Source organism: Solea senegalensis, linkage group LG10 (assembly GCF_019176455.1).
Source record: "Solea senegalensis isolate Sse05_10M linkage group LG10, IFAPA_SoseM_1, whole genome shotgun sequence".
Taxonomy (NCBI): domain Eukaryota; kingdom Metazoa; phylum Chordata; class Actinopteri; order Pleuronectiformes; family Soleidae; genus Solea; species Solea senegalensis.
In genome coordinates this window covers 20,644,333-20,671,801 of record NC_058030.1, presented here as the reverse complement: position 1 = coordinate 20,671,801, position 27,469 = coordinate 20,644,333, and the positions used below count along the sequence as shown (strand labels likewise).

General features: G+C 41.8%; 2 protein-coding genes across 5 annotated transcripts; one reads left to right on the top strand and one right to left on the bottom strand.

The window, feature by feature from the left end:
* Positions 1-959: 959 nt before the first annotated feature.
* Positions 960-20,793, top strand: LOC122775699 (ELKS/Rab6-interacting/CAST family member 1-like). Of its 4 annotated transcripts, XM_044035792.1 has the most exons (22): positions 960-1,141; positions 2,628-3,385; positions 3,469-3,657; positions 6,963-7,254; positions 7,889-8,016; positions 8,116-8,190; positions 8,268-8,423; positions 8,520-8,687; positions 8,824-8,991; positions 9,098-9,235; positions 9,325-9,465; positions 9,670-9,810; positions 10,222-10,415; positions 11,550-11,561; positions 12,469-12,604; positions 12,700-12,831; positions 13,086-13,142; positions 14,242-14,402; positions 14,587-14,734; positions 16,001-16,096; positions 17,456-17,641; positions 18,218-20,793. In XM_044035792.1, exons 2-22 carry the CDS (start codon positions 2,840-2,842, stop codon positions 18,353-18,355), a joined length of 3,402 nt encoding a protein of 1,133 aa, XP_043891727.1. In that variant the 5' UTR covers positions 960-1,141; positions 2,628-2,839; the 3' UTR covers positions 18,356-20,793. The 4 variants fall into 4 exon arrangements, with proteins under 4 accessions (XP_043891727.1, XP_043891728.1, XP_043891729.1 ...); XM_044035793.1 differs by lacking the exon at positions 13,086-13,142; XM_044035794.1 differs by lacking the exons at positions 11,550-11,561; positions 13,086-13,142.
* A 1,643-nt stretch (positions 20,794-22,436) lies between these two features.
* LOC122775383 (F-box/LRR-repeat protein 14-like) lies at positions 22,437-25,048 on the bottom strand. Its single transcript, XM_044035223.1, has one exon. It carries the CDS (start codon positions 24,460-24,462, stop codon positions 23,251-23,253), a length of 1,212 nt encoding a protein of 403 aa, XP_043891158.1. The 5' UTR covers positions 24,463-25,048; the 3' UTR covers positions 22,437-23,250.
* Positions 25,049-27,469: the final 2,421 nt, after the last annotated feature.

Genomic DNA, 27,469 nt, shown 5'->3' with positions numbered 1-27,469 from the left:
GACCTTCTATCTTTTCATCTTTGATCGTTGCCAGGGCCCTGCGACTCCCACGCGTCTACTGTGGGTGCGCGCTGGACGGGGACCAGTCAGGAAAATGAACTTTGTGATGTGTACCTTGAATATGGTACATGTCTGTACATGTCTGTAGTTGGCTACCTTTGATTTATGCACACATTAGTGAAAGGCCACCAAGATGCAAGTATATTGAATTTGGTCAACGTCACTCTCATACATCCTGAGTTAGGGGGTGCAGTCTTATTTCAGCAGGGGCCCCACCAAAATTAAGACCGCACCCACTAACTCAGGATTGTAAAATGTGACAAAGACAACATTTTCAGGAGTTACTCTAGAGGCCACCAGATGCAAGTAGAGTGGATTTGGTCAATGCCCCCCTTGGAAATCCTGAGTTAGGGGGTGCAGTCTTATATTACATAAATACTTTGATAAATAAATAAATATCGTTTTGAGAATGTACAAGATATATAGTGCTGTGTAGCACCATATTTTTGTCAGATTCGGAACTATAATCTTATGTTAGACACGTGTTAGACACATGACTAAATGTATTCCATTTTGCTCACTGACAAAAAAAAACAACCAGCAAGGCCTTATTTTTGCAGCAACCATTTCAGAGGTGTTAATTTCTTACAGGTAAGTACTGCCCTCTGCTGGTATTTGTTGTCTATTTCACCACTGAATACTGTGCATGGTGTCTAATAAATCTATGAGTCATCGAATGGAGGAAGATTATTTACAGTGAATAGCAGCAGTAAACCTTCTGTGTGCTGATACCCTTCCCATCATCATACCTGTGTGTCGGCCAGCAGGGCTCGGCCTCGGTCCTCGCACCTTGCTCCCCAACCTCCCTTCGTAAGCTCGTGACCGCGCGTTTAAAATTTGAGCGTGGCGAGGAAGGCTGTCATGAGCGCGCACAGAAGGCTTGACGTCACTGAGGCGTCCTGGCTCTCCTGAGCCGCTGGTACTCACTCACTCACTCACTCACTGCTGAGAAGATGGCTAAACCACATAGACGTATGTCGCCCAATTGATATAAAATGACCGCGTTTGCAACCGATGTCCATCCACTTAACAGAGGATTCAGCACTGACACCGGTTTGAGCTCCAGCCGACAGCGAGACAGGTAGTTTGTGTGGAGTGGTTTTCACTGCTGGCTATTGTGTTAGCGAGGGAAAAAAAGAGAGGTTCTGCTTGACCACATAAATTGGATGAACTAACCCTCATATGTCACGGCGAGCTAACAGTAACCGCGACGTGCATTCGATAGCTCGCTCGCTGACCTTTCATGGGTTGGTAGTATTATGTGTGAATGTGTGAGCAGAGGAAAAGCGTATCTTTATAATGGGAACGGTTCAACAGTGGCGGAGGAGAATGGATGTGGTGTGATATGGGTGTCTCCACAATAGGGTCTGTACGGTGTCGTTGGGATTGAGTAGTACACCTCAATTCTAGCTTTAAATGGCACAGTTTGACGTTGTATTCAATGAATGTAGCACATACGATATTTGGCAGTCGTTTATATTTGTACTGAGCTTTTACTCGCTGTGATTTAACTCCCTCCGCCTTACAATGTCCACCATGGATAACCCCCCTTTGCCTCTCACTAGCTAGTTATAATCCATAACGTCAGCACCTTGGAAAAATGATTCAGGAGTGTCGAATTCAGTCCTCAGAGAAAATATGTTTGCACTTCTCTCAAGCTAAACGACAACTTAATAAAGACAACACGAATTGAAATGTAGAAATGTCAGCTTTTACCGTTAGCCTGTCACGTTAGCTGCTAACAAGGCCACGCAGACACTGCCTAGGAAAAAGCTTTAAACCAGAATAGTCAGACGCATGTCTGCACCCGTTTAATGCTGCACACTTGAACCTCGATTTACCAACAGCTCCAACATGTTGTTGTTATTACCTTTTAACCAGGAAACCCTCATTGGGATTAATAATCTCATACAAGAAGGTCCTAGTTATGATAGACCGCAGCACATTAACACGTTACATTTCGTTTACAATGACTCAGTATGTTAAAATAAAGTAAAATGCAATGAAGTAGAATCATATGCTATCAAAGTGTACATCGTAAACATGTCAGCATTCAGAGTATTCAGAAGTATTCAGAGTTAATTTAAAAGCATCCAAGATTCAGCTGTTTTTGCAAAATATTATGAGCATGGGCAGCGAAATGGAACGGTTTTAGTTTTCTTTCCCCTCCAGTTAAGTATGGACCTTTGAAGCATTTGATAGAAATACATCCTAGTAGCAAGGGCCATAATTTGAATTCATACATGCAAGAATGCACTTAAAATGCCACATCTGTTTCCTCTAGTACAGGTCAATTGTTGAGGGACTCCATTTGAGAAGAAATTGTGTTCTTACTCATGACTTTATACAGTTAGATAACTGTATTTCCTGGCAGAGAAGGTCACCACTCTCATTGTGGTTGTGTCAAAAGCAAACTATAGATAAAATGTAATATTTGTTATTTATTTTATTGGATGCTGATTGAGTTGGGTTTTGATATTTCCACATAAAATGCCCTATTCATTTGTAATGGTTACTTTAAATAAACTATTGCTGTGCTGTTTATGAGGATGGACTTTTCTTTGCAGGTTGGTGTCATAATTCGTTGCATTGGATAGCTGTCATTGAAAGAGGGAAGTCTGTTTTATCATGAGCCTCATGGCGATCACCTCCAGTTGAAGCACCACCACCACGTCCTCACACACTTTTTTTAAGTCACAGCCACAAGATCAGAATTTAAAGGACACTCAACATCAAATCCAGTTTTGTAGTCAGGTCCACTCTTTTTATTGAGCAAAAGATGTACAGTAGTGCCCGCTCTGTTGGCAGAGGGGATGCCAACCATAGTGCAGGACGAGATGGAAGTGGTACTGGTAGTCAGGGATCCGGCCGTTCTCCTCGCCTTCCCCGTTCTCCTCGAATGGGACACCGTCGCACTAACAGCACTGGAGGCAGTGGAGGGGGGCCTGGAGGAGCAGGAGGCAAGACGCTTTCCATGGAGAACATCCAATCCCTCAACGCTGCATATGCCACCTCAGGACCAATGTACCTGAGTGACAATGAGGTGGCCATGGCAGGGGACCACATTCCTAAAAGTGGTGGGACAGTGACAACCATGGGGCGGCAGAGGGTGACGTATGGTTCCAGGGGCAGCAGCAGTGGAGTGGTGGCTGCTAGCACACCCAACATCTCCACCTCAATACCTGCCACTGCTGTGTTGCCAGCAGGCATGATGGCGGGTGATGCTCTTGCTTTTGGGGACCATCACATGGCCTCCACTGTGCCTCATTCTCTGAGGCAGGCCAGAGACAACACCATACTTGACCTGCAGTCGCAACTTAAAGAGGTATTTAGCTACATTCACATTTCATTTCGCCATTTGACCAACCATATACCTGGTATTTACGCTCCATAATCTTGTCTTCTCAGGTTTTGCGTGAGAATGAGATGCTGCGGCGGGAGGTGGAAGTTAAGGAGAGCAAGCTCAGTTCCTCCATGAATTCTATAAAAACCTTCTGGAGCCCAGAGTTAAAGAAAGAGCGAGCTCTTAGGAAAGATGAGGTTTCTAAGATCACTGTCTGGAAGGAACAATACCGTGTCATTCAAGATGAAGCACAGGTGAGTCTTCCCTCATGTTTGCTTAAACAGATTGCAACGTTGACTCAATAATAATGAAGATTTAAATTTGTATGAATGGAGGAATTTTATTTCACACAGTGTGTCCGCATCAATACAAGCATGTTGCTCTCACTCTCACCCACTCTTTCTCTCCTCGCTGCATTGGTTGTAGGCAGTTTTAAACCTCCAGTTAATCCTCTTATACACAGCTATATGCTCACGCTTGATAGATAAAAGAAGCCATAAGTCTAATGGCAGCCACATTAGCATCTCTGTAGGTTTCAGAAATTGCTGGTTGCAGTGAACAGGATGAAACTGTTGAGATTTAAAACGTGAATCTATATATTTGCACCAGTGTTATAACCACAGACAATTGTGTTATGTGCAGCAGTAATAAAAACAAGCACTTGTGAATAGCACTTTTAGTTTAATAGTACAATTATGTGTTTCTCATGGTTTTTACACAGTTGATGGATTTCATGTCAAAGTGAAGTGACTTAAAACCAAATAAAACATGTCCTTCAATACAAATGTGTATCCCGCAAAATGCACCTGAAGCTTCTCACTGATGGGAAGTAATTGCTCAATATGAACACAACATTGTGCTGAAACCAGCCTTGATTTAGATAAAGGCCTAATACAATTTGACCACTTTTTTGTCTTGTTAGTTTGTGTCTGCATGTGTACACAATAAAAACACCGCATGTACTTCATTCTATTTGAATAAGTCAATAAATATAATGGCAAGATCTGTTTTTAAAACCACCAGTATGTTGTGGGAACTGTGCAACCACTAATGAAGACAAATAGTCTTAATCTCAGTGTGATTCATAATGGATGGGCCAGACTGTATAATTTGCAGTTTTCACTCCTGCTGAGTCACAGAATTACACTGTGGATTAATTCCCACTAATGTCCGACTCGAGCAGGGCAAATTAGTGGGTGCTGTAATTTAAAGATGTCTGCTTTTGTATATCAGTCCCCACCTCCCATGATTGCACACATGCAGCAGAAAGCGCATGCACGCACACTAACACACATGTACTCTGAAAGGCATTTGGTTAATTATGGCTTTAGATAAATGCCCTCATTGAACATAGGCCCAACTGACTGTGCCCATGTCTACCGTATGTTTGGTTTTGAAGCTTTTCTATGTTTGCTACTGTGGTGTTTGCACTGGGCACAGTGATTCCAAATCTCAACTTCAAGAAATATCTCTGTCATCATCACATCAAATTATGTGAAATATCTTTGACTTTGCTTTTCTCATTAAGATGTTCAGCTACTCACCTAATAATCATTATTATTGCAATTGTTATTAATGCTTAATAATGCATTCCACATGAGTTACATAGATATAAATATTTTATCAAGAGTGATTAAAAAAGCAAATGTGAATCACACACTGAGCATCTTTAGCATTTTAAAGGGGTAGTTATAAGACACACAACAAAAGACTCGTTATAAGACGAATATAATTTACACCTGCTGGTCTAGAGGAAGACCAAAGAGAAGGTTTATGGATGTAGTGAAAGAGGACATGAAGTTAGTTGGTGTGAGATAGGGGGATACAGAGAACAGGGTTAGATGGAGGAGGTTGATTCGCTGTGGCGACCCCTGAAGGGAGCAGCCGAAAGGAAAAGAAGAAGGTCCGACTCAGTGACCACTGTTTCTGGACTGTGGGAGGAAACCGGAGAACCCGGACAAAACCCATGCACGCAAGGAGAACATGCAAACGCCATGCAGATTGGCCCTTGTTCAAATCGAGCCGCAAACCCGGGTCTTCTTGCTGTAAAGGCAAGAGTTAACTGGTGTAGGAAAACTAAACAAAACAGCAAGTCAACAAACTGATTGTTCCCATGGTGGATGTTATCAGGGAGGTAATGAAAGAGAGACTGGCTGCGTAGGGCAGGTGGGTTTCAAGGATTGTACTAACAACAGCACAGGTCACTATGCACCACCCTGGGATAAAGTCCTGGGGCTGTCACATGAGGAATATGTTTGCTGCTTTCTCTCACTGTTGGATAGCCTTTCCTGCCAGCTAATGGAAGTTTATAAACCTCCTACTCTTTCGCACCAGAATTCATGAGAAATTCTGTCTGTGTTCCTGAATTTTACGTCACGAGACACAGGATTTGTTAATCCTCTTCTGTCACCATCAGTAAACTCAAATATGTTATCTTGTGACTCTAATGTTTAAAGTCTTTCTTCCTGGTTTACATAAGTGGCACAAACTTACCAAATGAGGTAGCAGCAGTAGACCAGCAGCTCCTGTGTCCCTGTGAGCTAAAAACACTGATTTTGTCTACGGACTTTGGTGCAGGAGAGTGAGGGGCTTTACAAACTTCAGTTAACAGCAGGAAAAAGCAGCTAACATTCCTCAGATATCATATGTTTAATCAGGTGTAGATTAGGTGAGGCATCTGCTTTTCCTTCTGTCATTGATAGAAACTGTATAAACCACGCCCCATAAAAACTGAACTTTTTATGGGGTTTGTGTTCACGAGCTTTGACTTCTCTATACTCTGACTTGCTGTTGGAGTCACTTAAGCTTGTGCATTGCTTTGTGATCTCTGAAACACCTGACCTGAACACCTCCTCAGGCAATGACAGTGAGAATATGGGAGGGGAAGGGGGGGGAGGTGTTGGTGCATGCATGTGGCTGTGTGCATGTCAGAGGGTTGATGCAGTCACAGCAGTGAGTCAGCCTTACTCGGGGGGAGGAGAGGGTTATGGAGAAGGAGGGAGAGTGAGGGTAATGGAGGGAGGAGACGGGGTGAGGGCAGGCAAGGTAGATGAATAGTTTGTGAGAAGGAGAATGGCGTGTGCTGGTGGAGGAAGAAGGAGAGAAAAACGAAGGAAAGGGAGGGTGCTGGAGGAGGAGGACGTAGGGAAGTGAAGGCAGACACTGACTTCTCTCTTTGTTCTGTTGTCTGAAAATGGTCTCAGCTGGTTCAGACCAGAGTGTAACATGGCCTTGTGCTACTGTGTCACAGTGACCCTGCCAAGTGTCCGTGGCATCAGATACCACAAACAATGCAATACTATACTGGGCTGATAGTGTTTCACTTGTATTTGTCTGGGCATGAAATGTAACACTGTCCACAGAGCCTGGTTGTTGGGGTTGCATCTGTCACGGCATTGCTATTTTTTCAATCATAATGATTTTAACACAATAAAATGCCAGAATCTAATAATCTATTCCATAAAGTATGGCTGTTGCAGGCTTTGCATAGTTCAAATAATCAATATCTCTCTTCATGTCGTCTAGGCCTGTGGAAATAAACACACTCATTTGTCTGTAGCATCTCCAGATGACTGTTCAGGCTCTTCAGGATGAGCTAAGGATCCAAAGGGATCTCAACCAGCTCCTTCAGCAAGATCCCGCGAACCAAGGCCGGGACCTGGCCCTGACATCTGAACCTACAGAGGAGAATTACCGGCGGCTACATGTTGAGCATGAGAGACAGGCCAAAGAACTCTTCCTCCTGAGGAAGACCCTGGAGGAGATGGAGCTGAGGATTGACACCCAGAAGCAAACCCTGGGAGCCAGAGACGAATCCATTAAGAAACTTCTGGAGATGCTGCAGAGCAAAGGTAGTTTAGAATCTTGGGGGGAGGGACTTGGCACTATTAAGAGTTTGTTGACTTTGTTGTCCTCCACATATAATTTGGACCTCAAAAGTTTTTCATCTCAGGCTCTTGCTTTAAATGGCTGTGGTTACTGCTTTCTTTCCCCCTCATCTCAACCCAAGCTGCCTTCTCTGCTGGCCAAATATGGTTTTCTATTCTCCTTCAATTGATCACAGTGCATTCACTAATACCCCTCAAACCTTCTGAGGCATGATGAAAACCTTTGGACAGGTGTCTCAGTGTTCAGTTTCCCACATTGTCAATAAACTAAAATCTTCCTTGGGCCACCACCCATAAACCCCTAAAATTTTACTCTTTGAGTCATGCTGCTCACAGACAAATGGAAAGAAAATAAACAAAAACCTAATAACTGATGATAATAAATCCATGTTATGCTCTTAGGGGCACAAAAAAGTCAAAAAGTCACATTTAACAAATTTAAATATGTGAAACACAATATACTTAGTTAACCTGTGCAGGTCAATCACATGGCTGATAATAGTAAACGGGGCTGTTTGAATGAGTTAAACCTTAAACTATATAATGTCTTTTCACCTTCATTATTATGGTAATCAGGTCTTTGCTTCTCCTGTGTCAGGGCCATCTGCCAAAGCCTCAGAAGAGGACCAGGAGAGGACCAGGAGGCTGGCTGATGCAGAGATGCACAGACATCACCTTGAGAGTTTACTGGACCAGAGAGACAGAGAGACCGCCGCTCTGAGAGAGGTAATGGCTCCTACAACCACTACAACCAGAGTCTTTTTCTATTGTTTTTACTGTTCATTGTAATTCATAAATACAAACAACTTTCTTTCGACCCAACAGGAGCTGCACCGTCGCTATGAGGGAACCCCAGAGTCGACCAAAACTAAGGCTCTACAGACTGTCATTGACATGAAGGTGGGGATTTGAAAAGACTTGCGTTTGTGTTACACTTGTGCATGGTATGTTTATTGACTCCTCTTCATCAATCATAGGATGCAAAAATCAATTCAATGGAGCGGGGCCTGAGGGACATGGAGGAGGAGCTGCTTATGATGAAATCCAATGGACTTCTGAGCTGTGAGGAGCGTCAGGAAGAGATGAAGCAGATGGAAGTTTACCGCAGCCACACCAAGTTCATGAAGAACAAGGTCAAACATAACATGACATTGAATTTGAGGGAACTGCTGTAATTCAGTGTCACCTCACATAGAAATCTAAATTTAACCGCTTTTCTCTTATGTTAGATGGAGCAGGTGAAGCAGGACCTCTCCAGGAAGGACACGGAGCTGCTTGGTTTGCAGACCAAGCTGGAAACGCTCACCAACCAGTTCTCGGATAGCAAGCAACACATTGAAGTCCTCAAGGAGTCACTCACTGCCAAGGAGCAGCGAGCTGCCATTTTACAGACCGAGGTACAGAAGAGGCATATTTTTGCTGGCAGAGTAAAATGATAAATTGGTTTCATATCATTGTTAACAAAAGTTACAAATTCTAAGATTCTGTCATAGTTTGCAGTTTCTTTAAATAAGTTACCTGCTCCTGTCCCAGGTTGATGCCTTACGCCTGCGTTTGGAGGAAAAAGAAGCAACTCTGAACAAGAAGAGCAAGCAGATACAAGAAGTGTCAGAAGAGAAGGGCACACTTAACGGGGAAATCCACGACCTCAAAGACATGCTGGAGGTTAAGGAGCGCAAAGTTAATGTGCTACAGAAGAAGGTGATTTGAACTAGGAGACATGTGGAATAAATGGTCACAAAGATGCATCCATTGGGTCCTGTTGTTGATGTTGAGTTTGGCTGATGGTTTATCTTGTGTTCTGTAGATTGAGAACCTCCAGGAGCAACTGAGGGACAAGGAGAAGCAGATGAGCAGCCTGAAGGAGAGAGTCAAGTCTTTGCAGGCAGACACGTCCAACACTGACACTGCTCTCACCACGTTAGAGGAGTCTCTCGCAGAAAAGGTACATTTACATCTGCTGCCTGTTGAGTTTCACTCATGTTATACTGTATATTAATGATGATTGTGATTGTTACCTGCACCTTCACGCAGGAACGCATCATCGAGCGTCTAAAGGAGCAGCGGGACAGAGACGACAGGGAGAAGACAGAGGAGCTTGACTGTAACAAGAAGGAACTGAAGGAGCTGAAGGAGAGACTGAGTCTGCTGCAAGGAGATCTGTCAGACAGAGAGGTGAGAAACTAATTCAGGAACACAGACTCGCACTAAAAGTTGTGGGGTTATTTCCCATTAGTCTCACTTTGATGAGCCATGGATGTCACTTTTAGATCTAATGTGTTTTCTGACTCCTCATTCCCATGCTGTTGTGGTTTTAAAAAGATGGAAGCGGTTCATCAATATTTTATGCTGATGCTGTGTGTGTGTGTGTGTGTGTAGACCTCACTGTTGGACTTGAAGGAGCATGCATCATCTCTGGCCTCCTCAGGGCTGAAGAAGGACTCAAAACTCAAGAGTCTTGAGATCGCCTTGGAGCAGAAGAGAGAAGAGTGTCTTAAACTGGAGAATCAGCTTAAGAGGGTAAGATATTTAACATCTTAACAATCAGACATGCTCAACTTAAGATGAATAAACTAAGGAGTAAAATCTATTTTCCGGCAGATATTGCAATTACAATTTTATTTGTGATATGATTATTTTTTATAAAGTCAAGCTTTACTAATGGAGCATTGCCACTACTGAAAATAAACTATAAGCTAATACAAGAATGACAATTTGGATATAAGATATACATTTCTTCCAACATGTATTTTTTTTTTTAATTGACAAAATAAAGAAAAAAAATAACAATAAAAAATGAATAATAATTAATTTGCATCCTTTGCGATTTTGCTTATTGCATTGCTTCCTGTTTTGATTTTGGAAACAATGAATTTGGCTCACTACATTGAACTCCAAACAGCTGATTTCTAGCATCTTGTCCTCTTTCAGGCTCAAAATGCAGCCCTGGAGGCTCAAGCCAACACAGAGCTGGCCGAGCGCATTAAGAACCTCGAGCAGGAAGTTGCCCGCCACAAAGAGGATTCTGGGAAGGCCCAGGCTGAGGTGGACCGCTTGCTTGAGATCCTGCGGGAGATGGAGAACGAGAAGAATGATAAAGATAAAAAGATCAGTGAACTGGAGAGGTGAGTGGAGGCATGTGTGTGATGTGAACCTGCAACATTTGTCCATTTGTATCTTGCCTTTGCCACTCTTTAGTGTTAATGTGTGTTTGTCAGTTGTGTCCGATTGTTAAGACCTTTGCACATCAGTGGTGACACAAATAAACGGCTCAAAATTAAATGTCAACACACACTTATTATTCATCTCAAGCACAACGCAGTTACGTGACAAAATTACAAGCACTACCGCTTTATGAAGGCTGCGGGTCACTGGAGCCAATCCCAGCTGACACAGGGCGAAGGTCAGGGGTTCACCCTGGACACGTCGCCAACCATTCACTCTCACTTTCACACCTAATGCTAATTTAGATTGTCCAAGTAACCTCTGCATGCTTTTGGATCGTGGGAGGAAACCAGAGCACCTGGAGAAAACCCTTTAACTTTATCACCTCAGGACAGACTTTAGCACGTTTGTGAGACAGTTAGAAGATTTGAGGAAAGGTCTTTGAGAAATAAGCTTTCGCTTCTTTGAATATTATTAATGTTGAATCATCAATAATGCACATTCTTATTGGTCAGATGTTTACCCATCAGAAGCTCACATCAACAAGAACCAGGTTAAAAAAAAACACACCTGGTGTGCAAAAGCCTGCAGCCTGCTTTGTGCGTCGCAGTCGCTTTGAATGATTGAGTTGTCTGACATCTGTTTTCATCCTTGTTAGCTTTCACTTGTGACCACTGTTCCTCTTAATTGCTGCAAATGTTTCCTTCACTGACTTCATGTCACCCTGGAGACTGTTGCCCCTGGCACAGTGAATAGTGGATTTTAGTGTCATTTGGCCTCCTGCCATTTGGCATTGAAGCAGTATTGCTTTGAAAGCTGACATGGTGAATGTTACTCGCAGCTCGTTTAATGGATGCAGGTACAGCAACAGTAACTGGCACTGGCAAATCTCCACGTCCATATTGTTTTTTTTCTTTTCCTTTCTACCTGTTGACCTTGTTATACATCAGAGTCAAAGACAGAAAGTAATTCTTGTCCAGATGTGTATATGAGCTCTCGCCTCGTCCTCTCTCTTTTCCTTCATGTTCACTTTGAGCCTGTTTTTCTCTTAACTGCTTCCTTGTCTTTACCCCGGAAATCTCCCACTCCACCAGTTTGGCCTCCAGGTTAGTATTTGCTCTTTTATTCTCTTTCTCTTACTGATGATTTTTTGACTCCTTGTCTTTTTCTCACATGTCTCTCCCTTTGTCCCTTGTCACCTCACCATAGTATGTGGTGCTACAAGCAATTACCCTCTTCTGATATATTAAACTCTTTCTCTTTCGTATGACCACCGTTCATGCTAATTGTTGTCCCTATTGTTTTTACTTACATTCCAAGTCTCATCTGATATTGACAAAAATCTGTGTGTAAAGCTTTGTTTGCTAGCATATTTAAGAGCGGTAGCATTTATCTTCATTAAAAACATTTTAAATTCATTATCACTGCAATATCAACATGGGCAATATACATATTGGAAAATATCTATAACACTTATTGCCAATACTGCCTAGCACAGTATTTCTAAGTCTCATTTCATATTGTAACAAACTCAAACCCCAACTACGAGGGGGGAAGAGAAACGAGAAGACCGTTGCAATGATAGTCATGTACAATTGAACTTGTTTTTACATTTTCATTCATTTATCCCGGTTGTTAGAGATTTGTTTATTTGGTGGAGCAGAATATGTTTTAAGGGGGACATTAAATAAAAAAAGACAAATAAACACGTGTTTGAATGGAAATAATGCAGTTTTTTGTCTTTGCCATTGACCGCAAACCCAAAGTAGAAAGACATTGTTTATTTATAGCAAGTCATATCCTGGGTGTCAGTGGATCCTTAAAAAAATATAGTTCAATTAAATTCACTAGATCAAAATTAAGGCCTTACAACTGTCATTCAAGGGTCTTAAAATATACATATGTATATGTGTGTGTATATATGTATATGTATTTGTATGTGTGTGTGTGTGTGTGTGTGTGTTGTTGATAACATACTATTTAACACCTGTGTATCTCATTGCATCGCTTCAGGCAAATGAAGGACCAGACAAAGAAAGTGGCGTCTCTGAAGCACAAAGAGCAGGTGGAGAAAAGCAGAAATGCTCGGCTCATGGAGGAAGCTAGAAAAAGGGAAGACAACATGTCTGAGAGCTCCCAGCAGGTGAAGGTGGGGCACATGTGTTTGGATCATTTGGACTGCAGATATGTTTCCTTTTTTATTTTTCCTTGCACTGATACAATGTGACCTGGTTTGCACTGAAGGACATTATGCGTCAGAAGTCAGAGCGTATAGAGGAGCTGGAGGAGGCCCTGAGAGAGAGCGTTCAGATCACTGCTGAGAGAGAGATGGTGCTCGCACAGGAGGAGGCTGCCAGATCACTGCAGGAGAGACAGGTACACAATCCCCTCCCCCCAACAAACAAACACAATCATGACAGAGCAAATCATATGTGCATATCTGAACACAACGGATGCCTTCATGAACTAAGTCTATCTCTTCATCATCTTTTTGCTGTCATGGTAGTGTTTCTCCTCTTTCACCTCCCTCCTTTCTGCTCTCCTGTGACTCCTCCTCCTCTCTCTCTCAGTTCTTTTATCTTTGCTTGTCGTTTTCTCTTGTTTTCTCTTTGCTACACACTGCCTCTCAGAAGCACTCACTCAAACCAATGCATGAGTCGAACCTCGCCCACATTAAGTTGTCAAAGGTATGAGCCCAGTATTGTGTAACCTCCATCAGTCAGTATGTTTCCATGCACAGTTAAGTTAGTTGTGGCTTGATTCAGCCAATTAATTAGACAACTGTCCTTGACCCTGAATACAAGCACCAGTGGGGAATCGATGTATTAAATCAATTTAATGAAAGTGTGCCCACCTCTTCTACACTAGGTGGCGATGTGTTAGTATTAGGCCTTTTCGGTTCACCTATTACATCACATGTCAAAACAACTTTAGCTTGTCGCTAGTTGGTAGCATATCTTTAAAAATAAATTCTAAAGTAACAGAGCATTATTCTGTCTCCTCGTCAGTCCAAAAACTCACCGGCCATGTATTTCTCACTGTTGTACCAGCTTTTTCTGCTATTTTCATGTCCAAATCCAGGTGATCACAAACATGCAATTGTAATTCTATTCCCAGCTCCCTGGTTATCTGGGTGTGTTAGTCCAACTTTGAGAAATTCACTTTAAAACACTTCTAGTCAAAAGTCTGGTTTTACTTGGACTGACATAATAATTAGATTTGCTTTTAACAGCATGTAAACGTACTGAGTGAGCATCAATACTTAACACGGGGTGGATGCAACAGCAGCAACATGTCGGCATTTCATACAGTCTCATACAGAAGCCCCTCCATCCACACATTTGTGAATTTTAGGGGGGGCCCTGTATGTTTAATTGAAATTGATCATGTGCAACATGTTGCCGATGATTCCAGCTCATGTCAAGTTTTGTCATTTTGTTTAACCGTTGTTTGCTTATGAAACATGCATCAGTTGAATTGATCACAAATAAAATGACCACCAAAACGGATCATTTGGGGATTAATTATTCTCTCTCTCTCTCTTTTAGTCAAAAGTAAAAGTTAGTGAAGTATATATTTGAATCAAAGCCACTTATGTCTTGGCAGGTAAATCCATTACTGTACTTTTATGGTACCTGTGTTTTACTTCACATCTGGATTGCCCCTGCATTATATGAAAGCAGTTTATATTGGCAAATCCTGAAAGTCATTCTCTGAAGGATTTGTTCGAATTCCTACACCAGTCATGATTGGAATGCTTGTATATGTGTGCGTGTTTGCCCCCAGATGGAGGAGCTGTTGGGGGCCATGGAGAAGGTGAAACAGGAGCTGGAGTCTATGAGAGCCAAGCTGTCATCCACCCAGCAGTCTCTGTGTGAGAAGGAGGCACACCTCACTACCCTGCGAGCTGAGCGCAGGAAACACCTGGAGGAGGTGCTGGAGATGAAGTAAGACACACACAGAGGACTGCGCTCTGGATTATTATTGATTGCCGCCTTCATATTTTCAAATGTCATCCGATTCTGGCCTTCCCCAGCTGGCAGGTTGATTCTGTGCCATGAATTATAAATGATAACTGAGCTATTTACTTTTGTGGTTGGATGTCATGCTGTTTTCTCCCCACCCACACAGGCAGGAGGCACTGTTGGCTGCCATCAGCGAAAAGGATGCTAACATCGCCCTTCTGGAATTGTCCTCCTCCAAGAAGAAGAAGACCCAGGACGAAGTGTCTCTGTTAAAGAGGGAGAAGGACAGACTGGTGCAGCAGCTTAAGCAGCAGGTGAGGAGGGTCATGAAAATTAAATCGACTGACTCCTTTCTCGTTTTATTCTCCAGTGAGTTGTGTGTTTAATGTCATAAAAGGAACCATAGAAAACAACACACTCTTTTTATCCATCTATAAATGTGAATTTATAGCTACAGTATGAATGCTATTGTGTGATTTTGTACAAACAAATAAACTTTGTATAAACCAGACACACTGCTAGGTTGCTTAAGAAATACCAGCAAAAATACAAACGTATTATTTTAAAACCATAGAATTATCTGAACCTTATCTGATTCTTCTACTAACGCTTCACAAAGGGTTTAACTTGTGTTGTTCTTTTCCTAAATACTATAATTTTGTTATCATGATCATTATATAAAGATACAGAAAGCAATCATTTAAACTTTAAATGGCACTGTACTTAAATCTGTATAAAAATTACAAATGAGTACAATGATATAAATATTTACATTATGATATTTCACTGCCAAAATGCACTGAAAAGATAGATAAAACCCAAGAATGTAGCACTTTGCGTTACTGTGAGTGCCGCAAGGCTTTTAGGATTGCATATAATGTATTTGTGTAACTTTTTTAAATTACTGAAAAAATATCTCCATCCATCCAAAGCAAAATAAACTTGCAGTGTTTATGGGGAAAAAAGGTGCTCTGTAACGTAAGCCTGATGTGACTCAAATGCTGACTTAGCATTCCCAGTTCTTATTATTCCAATCTTCTTCTGTCAGCTTATCCCTTCATATACTAATTGTCACTGTAAATAAATGGAAAAAAACTACTAAAAAAAAGCCATATTATTTGAGCATTAAAGCAGATTACTGCTGGATTTTTACCCCAATTTAACAGCGTTGGAGTCATTGTGGTGGTTAAGTGTCTTGTTGTAGGGAGATTGAGGGTTGTCTTCACTGCTCCTACTGTCTGTTAGCAGAAAACCCGCCTGCCGACCCAGAGTCTCCAGAATCAGGAGGTCTCGCGAGAAACATGTAACACACTACGCGCGCACCCTAGCCAGCTACCAGCTATAAGATCAAGACAGTGATACCATTATTTCAGACGTCCATCATGGCAGAGCCAGCGAAAAACGAGCAGTGATGAGTTTTTACAACAGTGAGGATTAAGTGGTAGACAATGGATGTATGGCTGTTTTATGGTGGTGTCGTAAAAATGTGTACTCCTAAACTGTAGGGGGAGCTCTGTAGAGACAAAGGGCTGGAAAAGTGATGTTTTTTTTAATAATCTCTCCTGTTTTTTTACTTACAGACTCAGAACAGGATGAAGCTCATGGCAGACAACTATGAAGACGACCATCTGAAGACTGCCCCTGACCAGACAAATCACAAACCCTCTCCAGATCAGGTAGCTTACCTTAATGCTTCTCTTACATTTCTGCAACTGACCAGTTAACGAGACAACATCTGTTGTTAGGATGTTTCAACTTTAACCTGCTGTCTGAAGGGAATTGTAATTTTGAAAATGTCCTTTTTCCTTTCTAAGTCTTTATTTATTTTATTTATTTTTTGCTCTTTTAACACACTAACCATATGTTCCTTTCTAATGCTGCGATTGGCTTGCGTTGTGGCTAACAGGATGATGAGGAGGGTATTTGGGCGTAGCCAACCATTTGCCCCCCCTCCCCTCTCTCCCTCAGCCATTTTGTTCAGAAGGGTGAGCTTGTATGGGGAAAAAAAAAAGCCTGAGCTGTCGCACGTTTCTCCATCGTCACTCTGCGGCATGTTCTCTCTCTTGTTCCATTTATTTGTGCCGTTCTTGTTTTTGTGTCATTCCTCTCGTTTTAATGCAGACGTGTCATCATTTCTTTGTTTATCTGCGAGAGTCGTCCTCTCCTGCCATTCATCCCATCTTTCACGTTGTTCATTTATTGCCTTTTTGTGGCTCATGGGTTAAAGATCGGCGGCGCTTGTTTATATATTTATTTTTGCATGCAGTAGAGGACGAGGTGATTTTGATGCCCTGCTCAGACCTGGTTTTATCTGTCCTGACTGATCTTATTACAAGTGGACAGTGTTCAAATGCATTCAGGATGCGCTTCCTGTGACGACTTGTGATCGGATTTCACATTTTCAAAAACACACAGACGCCATTTGTGTTTGCAAGAACGAACATTTTGGTTTGAATGTGTCTGTGTACAGTTACTGTACCTTTTTAATAAAAGTGTGGTGATTAGTTTTAATAATCTACAAATAAATCAAACCGAAGTGTCACGGGTCAGAGAATGTGTTGTTAAATTCATCCTCAGGATAGATTGTGTTATTTCATAATCAGAAATGTGCCTCAGACCAACTCAGAGTGTGGAGTATGTGATGAGATTTGCAGGGGAAATCACATCTGAGCTTAAAGTTGTCCACTTGTGATCAGGTCTATTAATACCAGGTCTAAATGGGGTCTTGGTTTAAGTTGTCTCCGTTGCATGTCAGTGCTTTGACATGAATTAACGTCTGCTTATGTTTTGATTCACACAAACGGGTACTGGATAATTGAGTCTCAGTTCCTTAGTAACTCCTGAATATATTGACTCTCGTGTGCTGTTCTTGTTGTTTTTGGCATGCAAATGATGTCTTGTGCTTGGTTCTGTCATTGTGTTCAATCATTGGTGGAATGGTGGCGTATAACTCCTTCCTTGTCAGTGTGTGGCCTGGAGAACATAAGCTTTGTCATCTACTTAGTAGCCCTCTGCCTCTCTTCCTTCCTCTGCAGATGATACCCCCTCTTCTAGCCCTGTCCCAGAACCGCAGTAAGCTCAAGCTCTACATTGCCCACCTGACCGACCTCTGCCATGACCGGGACCCCAGCATTCTTAGCCAGCTCACACCGCCCTCTCACTACCACCACAGCGACCCTGAAGACTGGGAGGAGGATCTCCAGAAGATGACTGTCGAACAGGTACAGGAGGAACTCTACAAAGCACAAACCTCCACCAACGCTGCTCAATTTCCCATAGTATTAGTACAATGGCCATTATGTGTACCTAATAATGTGGCTGGTGTGGTCTTCTGCTGCTTTAAGGTTTGATGTATTATGTGTTTACTCATGTTACTGTTGTCTTTCTATTGTCTTGCACCAGTCTGGTCATTCTCCTCTGACCATTAACGAGGCATTTCCTCCCAGAGAACTGCTACTGGATATTTTCTCTCTGTCAGACCATTCTCTGTGAAAGTCCAGCAGCTTCTGAAACACTCAGACCAGATCTGTGTCACATTCAGAGTCACTTAAATCACATTTCTTCCTCATTCTGATAGACAATTTGAACTTCACCAGCTCGTCTTGACCCTGACCCTTCATGCCTAAATGATGAAGGAGCAGTTGAACTATATAAGGTTCTTTTCAAAGCAGTATTGACATTTTTGTTACTAATATTATTCATGTGCACGTTTTACCTATTTTGTGGGAACTAATTAGTATTTCGTGAAATTTGCTGCTATTTGAAGTGAGACTGAATCCCTGCTTTCTTTCCTCTAGTTGGAACGGGAGCTGGAGGTGTGTGAGAAGGAGAGCGGAGAGCTGCAGGAGTACGCCAACTCTGTTCTCCAGCAGATTGCGGACTATTGCCCCGATATCCTGGAGCAGGTTGTCAATGCTCTGGAGGAGTCGTGCTAACAACAACAACAACAACCCTGACCTCAGACACAAAGCAGCTGACTCTTGGTCCTGGTAAAACCTGTAGCTGAGCCCCAGTGAGGCTCCTGGAAATAATAAGGGAAGGAAGAATGCAGGGGCCTTATCTCAAACCCACCAAGCTCTAATTCTTTGCTCCCCTCATCAACCCTGGAACAAACCTGAGTGCTTTCCTGTCTCATGTGTCTCTAGAGCAGCAGTGATCGAATTAGGGATGTTCACGGTCTTATCATATTGCTCTCAAATATGCCACTTTGAGCAAATATCATATTACTTACTGCAAACTGAGGTCTGATCAATTAATGATGACCACAGCAGATGGTGTACTCACAGATAGAGACGGCTAAACATGTGTCAGGCAGGCAACAGCACAGAAGACCTTCTTTCCACCAAGTGGTATCGTTCAGTTTAGTTTTTGTGTGGTGATTGTCAAAAGCTGTGATGGGTCATTATTGTTCTTAGCATCCTCAGTTGGAGCCGGGTCATACTTCTACTAGGTCTGCTAGGGTCTGCATGACGTTCATTTCTTCCTCCACCCGTTTGCGTGTTGGTCCACGTGGACAAAGTGGCACACACCTCCAGTTTAAATCTGCGCACACGCTGCACACGCTGCACATGCTGTCTTTAGCACAAAGCTTTCCGTTCCAGTCGAGGGTGACCTCTCGTTTTGGTCAAAGGAGACGACAAAGACAATAGTAACCATGGACAGTTTAAAAAATTTGATGTGTATGAAAAGCTAGACTGATGCCGAGTCTCGTTATGGTATGAACAGAACTGCAGGCACATGACGCACATGTGGAAATGCAGAGCAGCTCCACCAGGTCCGTACTGTGTCACATTCTTCTTTTGTTGCATTTATTGGCAGACTTCACTGTGTCACACTGGGGTGAGTAACGTAGCTGACACAGCTCACACACACACACGCACACGCACGCCACTTGGTGGAAACACAAGCTAGATTGGGATTTACCGTTTCACAATGCACTGAACGGAACCGAACTGGTAACACTTGGTGGAAACGCAACTTCAGAAGTTGGTCAGGAAATTAAACATGCAAAATTAAATATATATCTACAGTATATCTATATCTATATCAAAGCACACCTTTAAAGTCTAGGACTGTTGCGTTTGGGAGGGGAAAGACTTCTGCACAAGGGCTTGGACAAACTGCCAACCGTCCTCTCCCTGGACCCCGTCATTCACAGCAGGAATTGCCAGATCCAGCACAGTTACCTCACCGTTTACCTCATAGGTTTGTCTCACAATATTGTTAGAAGAAGGGGGTGACTCTGTTCCCTCACGTGGGGCAGGAAAGCACTTTGAGAACTGGGGAGCTGCTACATCTCGAGGGGATCAGGGAGGAGAAAAGTTTGGTGTGTGAGTCGTGGAGCTCTGTAGACGCTCGTCTTGTATTTTACTCAAAACTCACGAGATGGAAAAACAGCCGCCGGTGGCCGATCGTCACTCTCTTACCAAATAAATGTAGCTGTTGTCCAAATGGTCTCCCAGCTCAGAGTTGTGGATCTGTCTGTGTAGGTAGGATTAAGAACATTTTGATGTGGGTAACTGGCAGGAGAGGGGGAACCAAGACTGGACCTTTGACACTTATCAATGACCAGAATTTAGTTAGAATACGTTTTCAGGAGATGAGAGGGAGGGGGAGAAAAAAAAGCTTTCACTTCTTGTGATGTATTAATTTTTTTTAATTTTTTTTTCTTTAACAAAAAAGGGTTTTGCACACAACGTCCACTTGTCTATAAGGTATGCAATGTTTCTTTTGAGAACGTTCTAGTGGCCTTGGAGCATGCACAGAGATCAGTACTGGACCTAATGCAGGGAAATTTCTTCCTCTGTAATATTGGTGCTACGGCATGATGTAGGGAATTTTCTGATCTGATCCACCGATCATTCAGTTTCATCCAAAGTTTCTATAGATTTTACTTAAAGCCCACCTGACCTTCAGTTTGACAAGAAAATGGCTGAAGAACCCGTGTGACGCCGCCCCCTTTTGTCTCATGTTCGTCAGGTCACTTTAACAAGTGATGCCTCCTTTTCTTGTGTCTTTTGAAATCTTCAGGGCTGAGGTTTTTAATTACTAAGTGCATCTACGTGTACAAGACATGAAAAGTCACTTTTCAGCAGATTTTGACTTTTTAAGTGATCCGTTTGTAAAAAAAAAAAAAGAAGTGATATTTAACACGTACAGTGACTGAAATAAAGGTAATTAAGTGGAAGGTGTTGTGCATTCTTTAAAAAAAATAATAATCACAAGTTCAAAGCAGTGCAGTTGTCTTTTGTGTGTAAATTTGTCATCAGGACAAAATGTGCGTGCGTGCGTGTGACGGTACTGCCATAAATTGCGGAAAGTCATGTTCTATAGAGATATATATATATATATAAATATATATATAAAAAATATAATACATATAAAAATGTTTACTGTATGGATATGCATTGAATGTTTGCACAGAATTTTGAAAGAGCAAGTGGCTCTGAACAAAAAGGCCGTCATGTTGGCGTCTTCAGCACAGACTGGAGATGAGAAGTGTCAAAAAAATAATGAAACAAACTTGTGTCAAAATAATGTGTTGAATACAAAATGTTTTAAAAAACCGTGACCGTGTGATGGAGGGAGAGTACGTTTCTTGCATTTATTTGAAATGATCACTTTTGTTTTCTATCTCTTCACCCCATGGAGATCTGCGTGTATTATCCTGAGATGGTCAGTGTTGTCTGTTTTTTCGTTCTTTTTTATTCTTCTTACCTGTTCTGTCATGGTTGATGTGAACGGCAGATTGATTTAAAAAAAAGAGTTCTCCAACCATTATGTCCCCGCCTGCTGTTGCATAATAGGAACATATGTTACAGAGCAGACACTGCGTCATTATTCATCTAAAAATAAATGAATTTTTTTAACAAATTTCCTGGGTGTGGCTGATTTACAGATACATTTGGGTGGTTGGATTTTTTTTAAGTGGACTAACGGCACTGGTGTTAATTCCATTTTTACTTAGTCTATCAAAGGTTTCCATCCTTCACCAACCCTTAGATTAGCAGCTTTAGAAGAACAAGAAGGCGGTGTGTTTTATTTCCCTTCCATTGGCCTGTGTGTCCCTGCCCTTGCCTTAACGTCTGGTCACTTGTTTTTCTCTTCAGTGAGGAACACGGGCTTCTGTCTGTCTGTTTCTTTCATACAATATATGAGAAAAGTACTGCCTTCTGTCTGTGTTATGGAGCAAACTGTTAAAAAAAAAAAAGAAACACAAAACCAGACATGTTCGTGAATTATTTGGTTTTTGTATGTATGTAAATAAATAAATTATAAGCCTTGGTTTCTTGTATAAGCATGTTGTTTTTGTCTAACTTACCAGAGATAGTTAACATTCAATCTGCTTATTCAAATGACAGAAGAATTAATATCACTTTGTGAAAGGTTAATAGAGCACATCACAACGCGTGTTTTTCAGGAAAGCAGTGTTTGGATCTTGTGTCGTCCAGTGATAATCCAACACTGCACACAGGAGGAAGTGATTTGTTTTATGTCAAGAAAGATGAGAGGCAACAGCAACATTGTGTTATTAAAGTATAAAGGAGTACGACTAAAAACACCAGTGAATTTTACTGCTCATAAATTTCGGTTTAATTTTTTACGAATCAAGATTTGAAAAATGTGGCTGATAATCTGAACACAGCCTCGAGTCCTCAGATTTACTAAAACAGTGTGTTGTAGTCTGAATAACCAATGATACAAATTTGATTTATTACCAGTGAAGAGTGTTACTATATATATATTTAATATATATACCTTTACCTTTTTTTTATTTTAATATATAACTTTTAGTTATATATTAAAAAAAAAAAACACCCTCCAGTGTTGAAATAAGTAGTGTGTGACGGCATAAGCTGCTTTAATTTGAGTCATAAATGTTTTAAATGACCCAAATTAACTCTAGAATTTGTTCAGAGATAACATGACAAATCAAGACACTCAGACATTGAAATGTGAAACTAAGTTGAAAAGGGTTTATCATGAATGAAATAGCTGAAAAAATAAGTGACAAGATTGAAACATATTTGCCATCTTTATTCATAAATATCACTACTGTATGAATATAAAACAATCTTAAATTACTGCTTTTTTTTATACAAATACACTCTGACGCTGTTGTTGGAAGCTCCTCAGGGAAAAGCCACTGATGAACGGTTAAAGGTATTGCATATAGCCTTGGCAGCATGTTAATTACTACGCCTTTTTTATAGTCGCACTGATGAACCTTTGACAGAGAAGCAAACAGGAACATCTGATACATACTTATCTTCCTCAGGAATATCAAACTTAGCCAACTATACATACGTAAACAGGGACAAATAGGGAGTGATCCACCCACTTCAATTTGAAGTACAATTATGTCAACAGTCATTCAATACAAAAAAATACTGGTTAAGCAAGTAAAAATCAGCCAAAACAAAATTAATTAAAACTTCCATCCAAGGCACTCCAGCCTTTCTGTTAAGAATTAAAATGCCTACCTAATATTCTGCAAGGTTTTTCTGGAATATCGAAACCTCCATTGGTACGCGAGTCACAAAAATACGCAAACTATTCTAGTATTAAGCAATAGTAGGCACTCCTGTGTTTAATGGGTGAGGTAGCTAGAAAGTAAGAACTGTCCACTGGCTGACATTAAACACGTGCGCCTTTAAAAGAGAGCACAAAAAACTGAACCAAGGTCAGAGGAGAAGTGGATACTGCAGCATTGGTGAACAATATTCCAGTGATTGATAAGTCCCTCTCCCCGTTTTAGTCACAGTATAGAAAGTAAAATTAAGAAACTGAGCACTATACAAAACAAACTACATGTTTTTCCTCAAACTTTTCACCTCATTCTCTCACTTTCAGTCATCTGCCACAGTCCCAGGTTCAACACTTTAAGGCACGGGAGCTGTGTTATCCTCTCCAGACCCCTCTTTGTGATCTTAGTACAACCGTACAGATCGATCCCTGTCAGCTGCGTCAGGTGGTCAGCTATCAACTCCAACCCTTTGTCTGTGATTCTCACACACTGTCCAATGTTGAGAGTTTTGAGCTGGTGCATCTGGCGCACCATCCTGTTGATGCCATCATCACTTATGTGGCAGGAACAGAGAGACAAGGACTTGAGCTGATACAGGCCCTGAGCAATGTAAGCCAAGCTCTGGTCCCCGATCTTATCACAGAAGGAGACATCGAGTCCAGACAGTCGCAGGGAGCCCATGGCCAGGTGCATGATCCCAGTGTCACTGATGTTGTCACAGGAGCGCAGGTTCAGGCTGCACAGGTGGGTCATGTGTGACAGGTGGATCATCCCAGCGTCCGATATCCCTCCACAGAAGCTAAGGTTCAACACTTTGAGTTTGTTTAGGCCCTTTGCGACATGTTTGAGGGACAGATCCGTCAGCTTCTGACAGTCCTGCAGAGTCAGCTTCTCCAGAGACAGGCAGCCCTCCGCAGCACTGCGGGTCATGCCGGACAAGTGCCCGATGCCCACATCAGACACATGCCTGCAGCTGCGCAGGTTCAGGCTCTTGAGTCGGTGTAAGCCCCAGGCGATGAGCAACAGGCCCGTGTTAGTGATGTTGCTGCAGCCTCCGAGTTCAAGCACCTCCAGGTTTTTCAGGTACTGTGCAATCCTGCCCAGACTGGAGTCTGTGATCTGTTTACACAGGCTGAGATTCAGCACCCGCAGCGATGGGATGTCCTGCACAAAGGCATGTCCGAGTCCGTTGTCTGTGAGGTTGAAACAGCCACACAGGTTAAGGCTTTCGATGTGCGGCATCCCCTGAATCACGTAGCTCAGACTTCGCCTGAGGCTGAGGATCTGAACCTTCTTGATGCCTCTGGTCTGCAGACTGGGGAACAGAGACGGGTTTGCTCTCCGCAGATGGAGCTTGGCTTCCACCCCCCTCCACACAGACTTGTGGTAGGACGCGTCCCTCCAGGCCGCGCACACTTGGGCTACTCTTCCTTTGTCTTTCACATCAAGATAACTGAAAATAATGGCCAGGATCTCAGGGAAAAGGCACGATATATGTGTCTCCGTCTCAAACATGGCTGCGGGTTCCCTGATTTCAGCAACACGGCTTGCTTCTGGGCGACAATACTTCCGTGGTTAGCTTGACGAAACTACTGTGGAAGTTGCTGGCCGGCTCGGCGACGTTAGCTAACGTCAACTAGCTAGCGTGCGGAACTGTAGCTTTGTGTATAACGTAACAAAAAGCCACCCATCTCCCAAGAATGACTCTTCCTGTTACACGTAATAAAATAGATGTGTAGAATATCTTCTAACAGCACATGGTGAAGACGTGGCCACCACGACAGGAAACTCCGAAAGGCAGTCTTATTTACCTAGCGACTCGGGCTAATACCATTAGCAAACGTCGTAGCATTAGCATTAGCTACCTAAACTTGTGAGCTTCAACGGCGAACGAGCTCCTCGTCCACGCAGTCCACGGCAACTTATTCCTCACTCCACCTCACAGCAGAGCGTATCCGGGAACTTTTGCGTTTGTAGAAACCTCCAGCAGTAGAACTGTGTTGTGTTCGTCAGCGGCTACTGCCAGAATCCGTTACCTTCCGAAGCATTTCCAACAGCAGCGGCGGAGCATCACGGTCGAAACTACACCGACTGTAGAGAGTCAAAGCCGACACTGACCAGCGGCTCCTACTGGAAGTACTAGGTACTGCAGTTATTGACACAAAACATCAACACAACAATGAATTACATAAGGTAAAAATTACACTAACAGTGTATAATGAAGATTGTGCTTTACAGTAACTCTCATGACACGAGAGGCAGAGTGACACTGAGTTGTGGGTTATATATATATATATATATATATATACATATACATACATATACATATATATATACATATATACATATGTATATATATATATATATATATATATATATACATATATAAAATATCGGACAACAATACACACATTTTACAGACTGGGACTAAAGCACAAGGCAGCAATCAATTTTTTTATTCTGCATTTAGAATCTTGTGAAGGGATGAGGTTTTCGAGTTTGAGTTTGGACTTAAGATCCTCCTAGTGTGAGTATGACAAACATCTATGACTTTTTTGATGGTTATACCTCTACTTTGGTTGTATTTACTCAGCAGCAACACCAATGAGAGGTTATTATTTATTCACTTCTGCTGCTTCTAATAGTTTAAACTGATTTGAGTTTAATGTTAGTACCATTTACTGTCATTTCCCAGGAAAAGTAAAATATGATTAAATATTTTACTTTTTCTTATCTGCAAGTTATATTGTGAAATATAAAAGGACTAGCCATTTTTGTAGGTACACGTGACACGTAAAAAAAGTGTTTCAAGTCTGGACATGTTACATGTTACTGTTGCCTTTCTATCATTTTCACGCAGTCTGGCTGTTCTCTTCTGACCTCTGCCAGCAACAATCATCAACAACAGCTCACTGGATATTTTCTGTTTTCTGGACCATTCTCTGTGTGTGAGTGAAAACCCCAGTACATCAACAGTTTCTGAAGTACTCAGCGACAACCATGTCATGTTCATTTTAATCAACTCATTCTGATGCTTAGTTTGATCTTCAGCAGGTCGCCTCGGCCAAGTCTACAACCCTGAAAGTGATGGGTTGCTGTCGTGTGAATGGCTGATTAGATATTTGCATGAAAAAGGTAAAAAAAAAGAGTAGGATTTGATAAATACTTTGAGTCACATTTTGTTAATTAATATGCAGTTAATTACATTATGTAATGAGAGGCAGAGATGACATTTTTGTTCTCAGAGACTTGATGAGTGCTGTGTAAAAGTGCGCCAAAACTTAAGTTAAGTTGCCTTTGATAACCTGTTTCATGCATATAATGCACAGTTCATAGATCATTTTCATTTAAAGGTATCAAAGTGTCCTGGAGTGCAGGCACACAATGGTAATTGCGAAGACAGACTCTTAAGTGTTGTTAAGTAAATGTTTGTTTAAAGCATTAAAGCTTTAATTTGTTTTTCTGTCTCTAATGTAATCTTTGGCCCACATCTGGCCAGCAGAGGGCAGTGCTAGACTGACAAAATAATCAATAAAATCAAGCAGAGCTCTCGAGGCACACACATTATTTCCATTTCAAACACACATTTGCATAAACCACAATGAGGATGCCAAACATAGAAAATAAATTTATTTGCGTGTGTGAAGGGAATAAATATAGACAACAGAATCTGAAGTGTTCGGTGAAGAACAAGAGACAAGAGATTGTGTTTTTGTTTTTGTTGTTGTTTTTTGTAGAGAGGAAGACTGAAGACAGAGGGAGGGAAAGCGAGGGATGGTGCCTCCCCTCACGGCCTCCCCTGTGGCTGGACTTGTTTCTGCTAATGACCCTGTCTGCTGGCTCACACAGACAGATGGTGAATTAACTCCAATTAGCCCACTCTCACCAGATCTTCTCTGACAGTTCACCACACACACACACACACACACACACACACTCACACTTTATATTGATGTTCACCTGCCAAAGCTCTTCATATCATGTTTTTTTACCCAATATGTATGAAAAATAGTAAATGAATGGATGGGGGAGGGGGGTCACAACAGCAATGTCTGTTTCATTACCATCATAGAAAATACATGTTGGCATTAACATTTTATTTTTTAAAACCACATTTTGCCTCAGGTTCATATTTAAACTTCTTTGGATATTTTTGTGTGAAAAAATCTTAGAAACTGTAGAATCTTTTTTAGGCACTCCCCCACACACTCCCACCCCACCCCTCTGTCTCTCTCACACACAAACACACATTTGCACAGCAATTCTTCTTGGGACACTGCATTGACCTCTTAATTAACCTCAGGGATTATGCTTAACCGTAACCATAACCAGTTAATGCCAAAACAATTCAAATCTTAGCTAGGTTTTTGTCTCCATGAGGACTACTGGTCCTGACAAGGCCAGTGTTTATAACAGAAAAGGTCCTAAAGAGGTAACAAATAAAAGAATACACACACACACACAGTGTGACTGTGACCTTCTGTCACTGTGTTCAGAGTTAGTGAGGTGTGACCAGTCATCG

Excerpts from the sequence above, each read along its gene's own strand:
- LOC122775699 (XM_044035792.1), top strand. The coding sequence starts at position 2,840 with ATGTACAGTAGTGCCCGCTCTGTTGGCAGAGGGGATGCCAACCATAGT. Across the intron at positions 8,017-8,115 it reads AGACCGCCGCTCTGAGAGAG|GAGCTGCACCGTCGCTATGA; the intron begins GTAATGGCTCCT and ends TCGACCCAACAG. Across the intron at positions 17,642-18,217 it reads AGAAGATGACTGTCGAACAG|TTGGAACGGGAGCTGGAGGT; the intron begins GTACAGGAGGAA and ends TCTTTCCTCTAG.
- LOC122775383 (XM_044035223.1), bottom strand. The coding sequence starts at position 24,462 with ATGTTTGAGACGGAGACACATATATCGTGCCTTTTCCCTGAGATCCTG.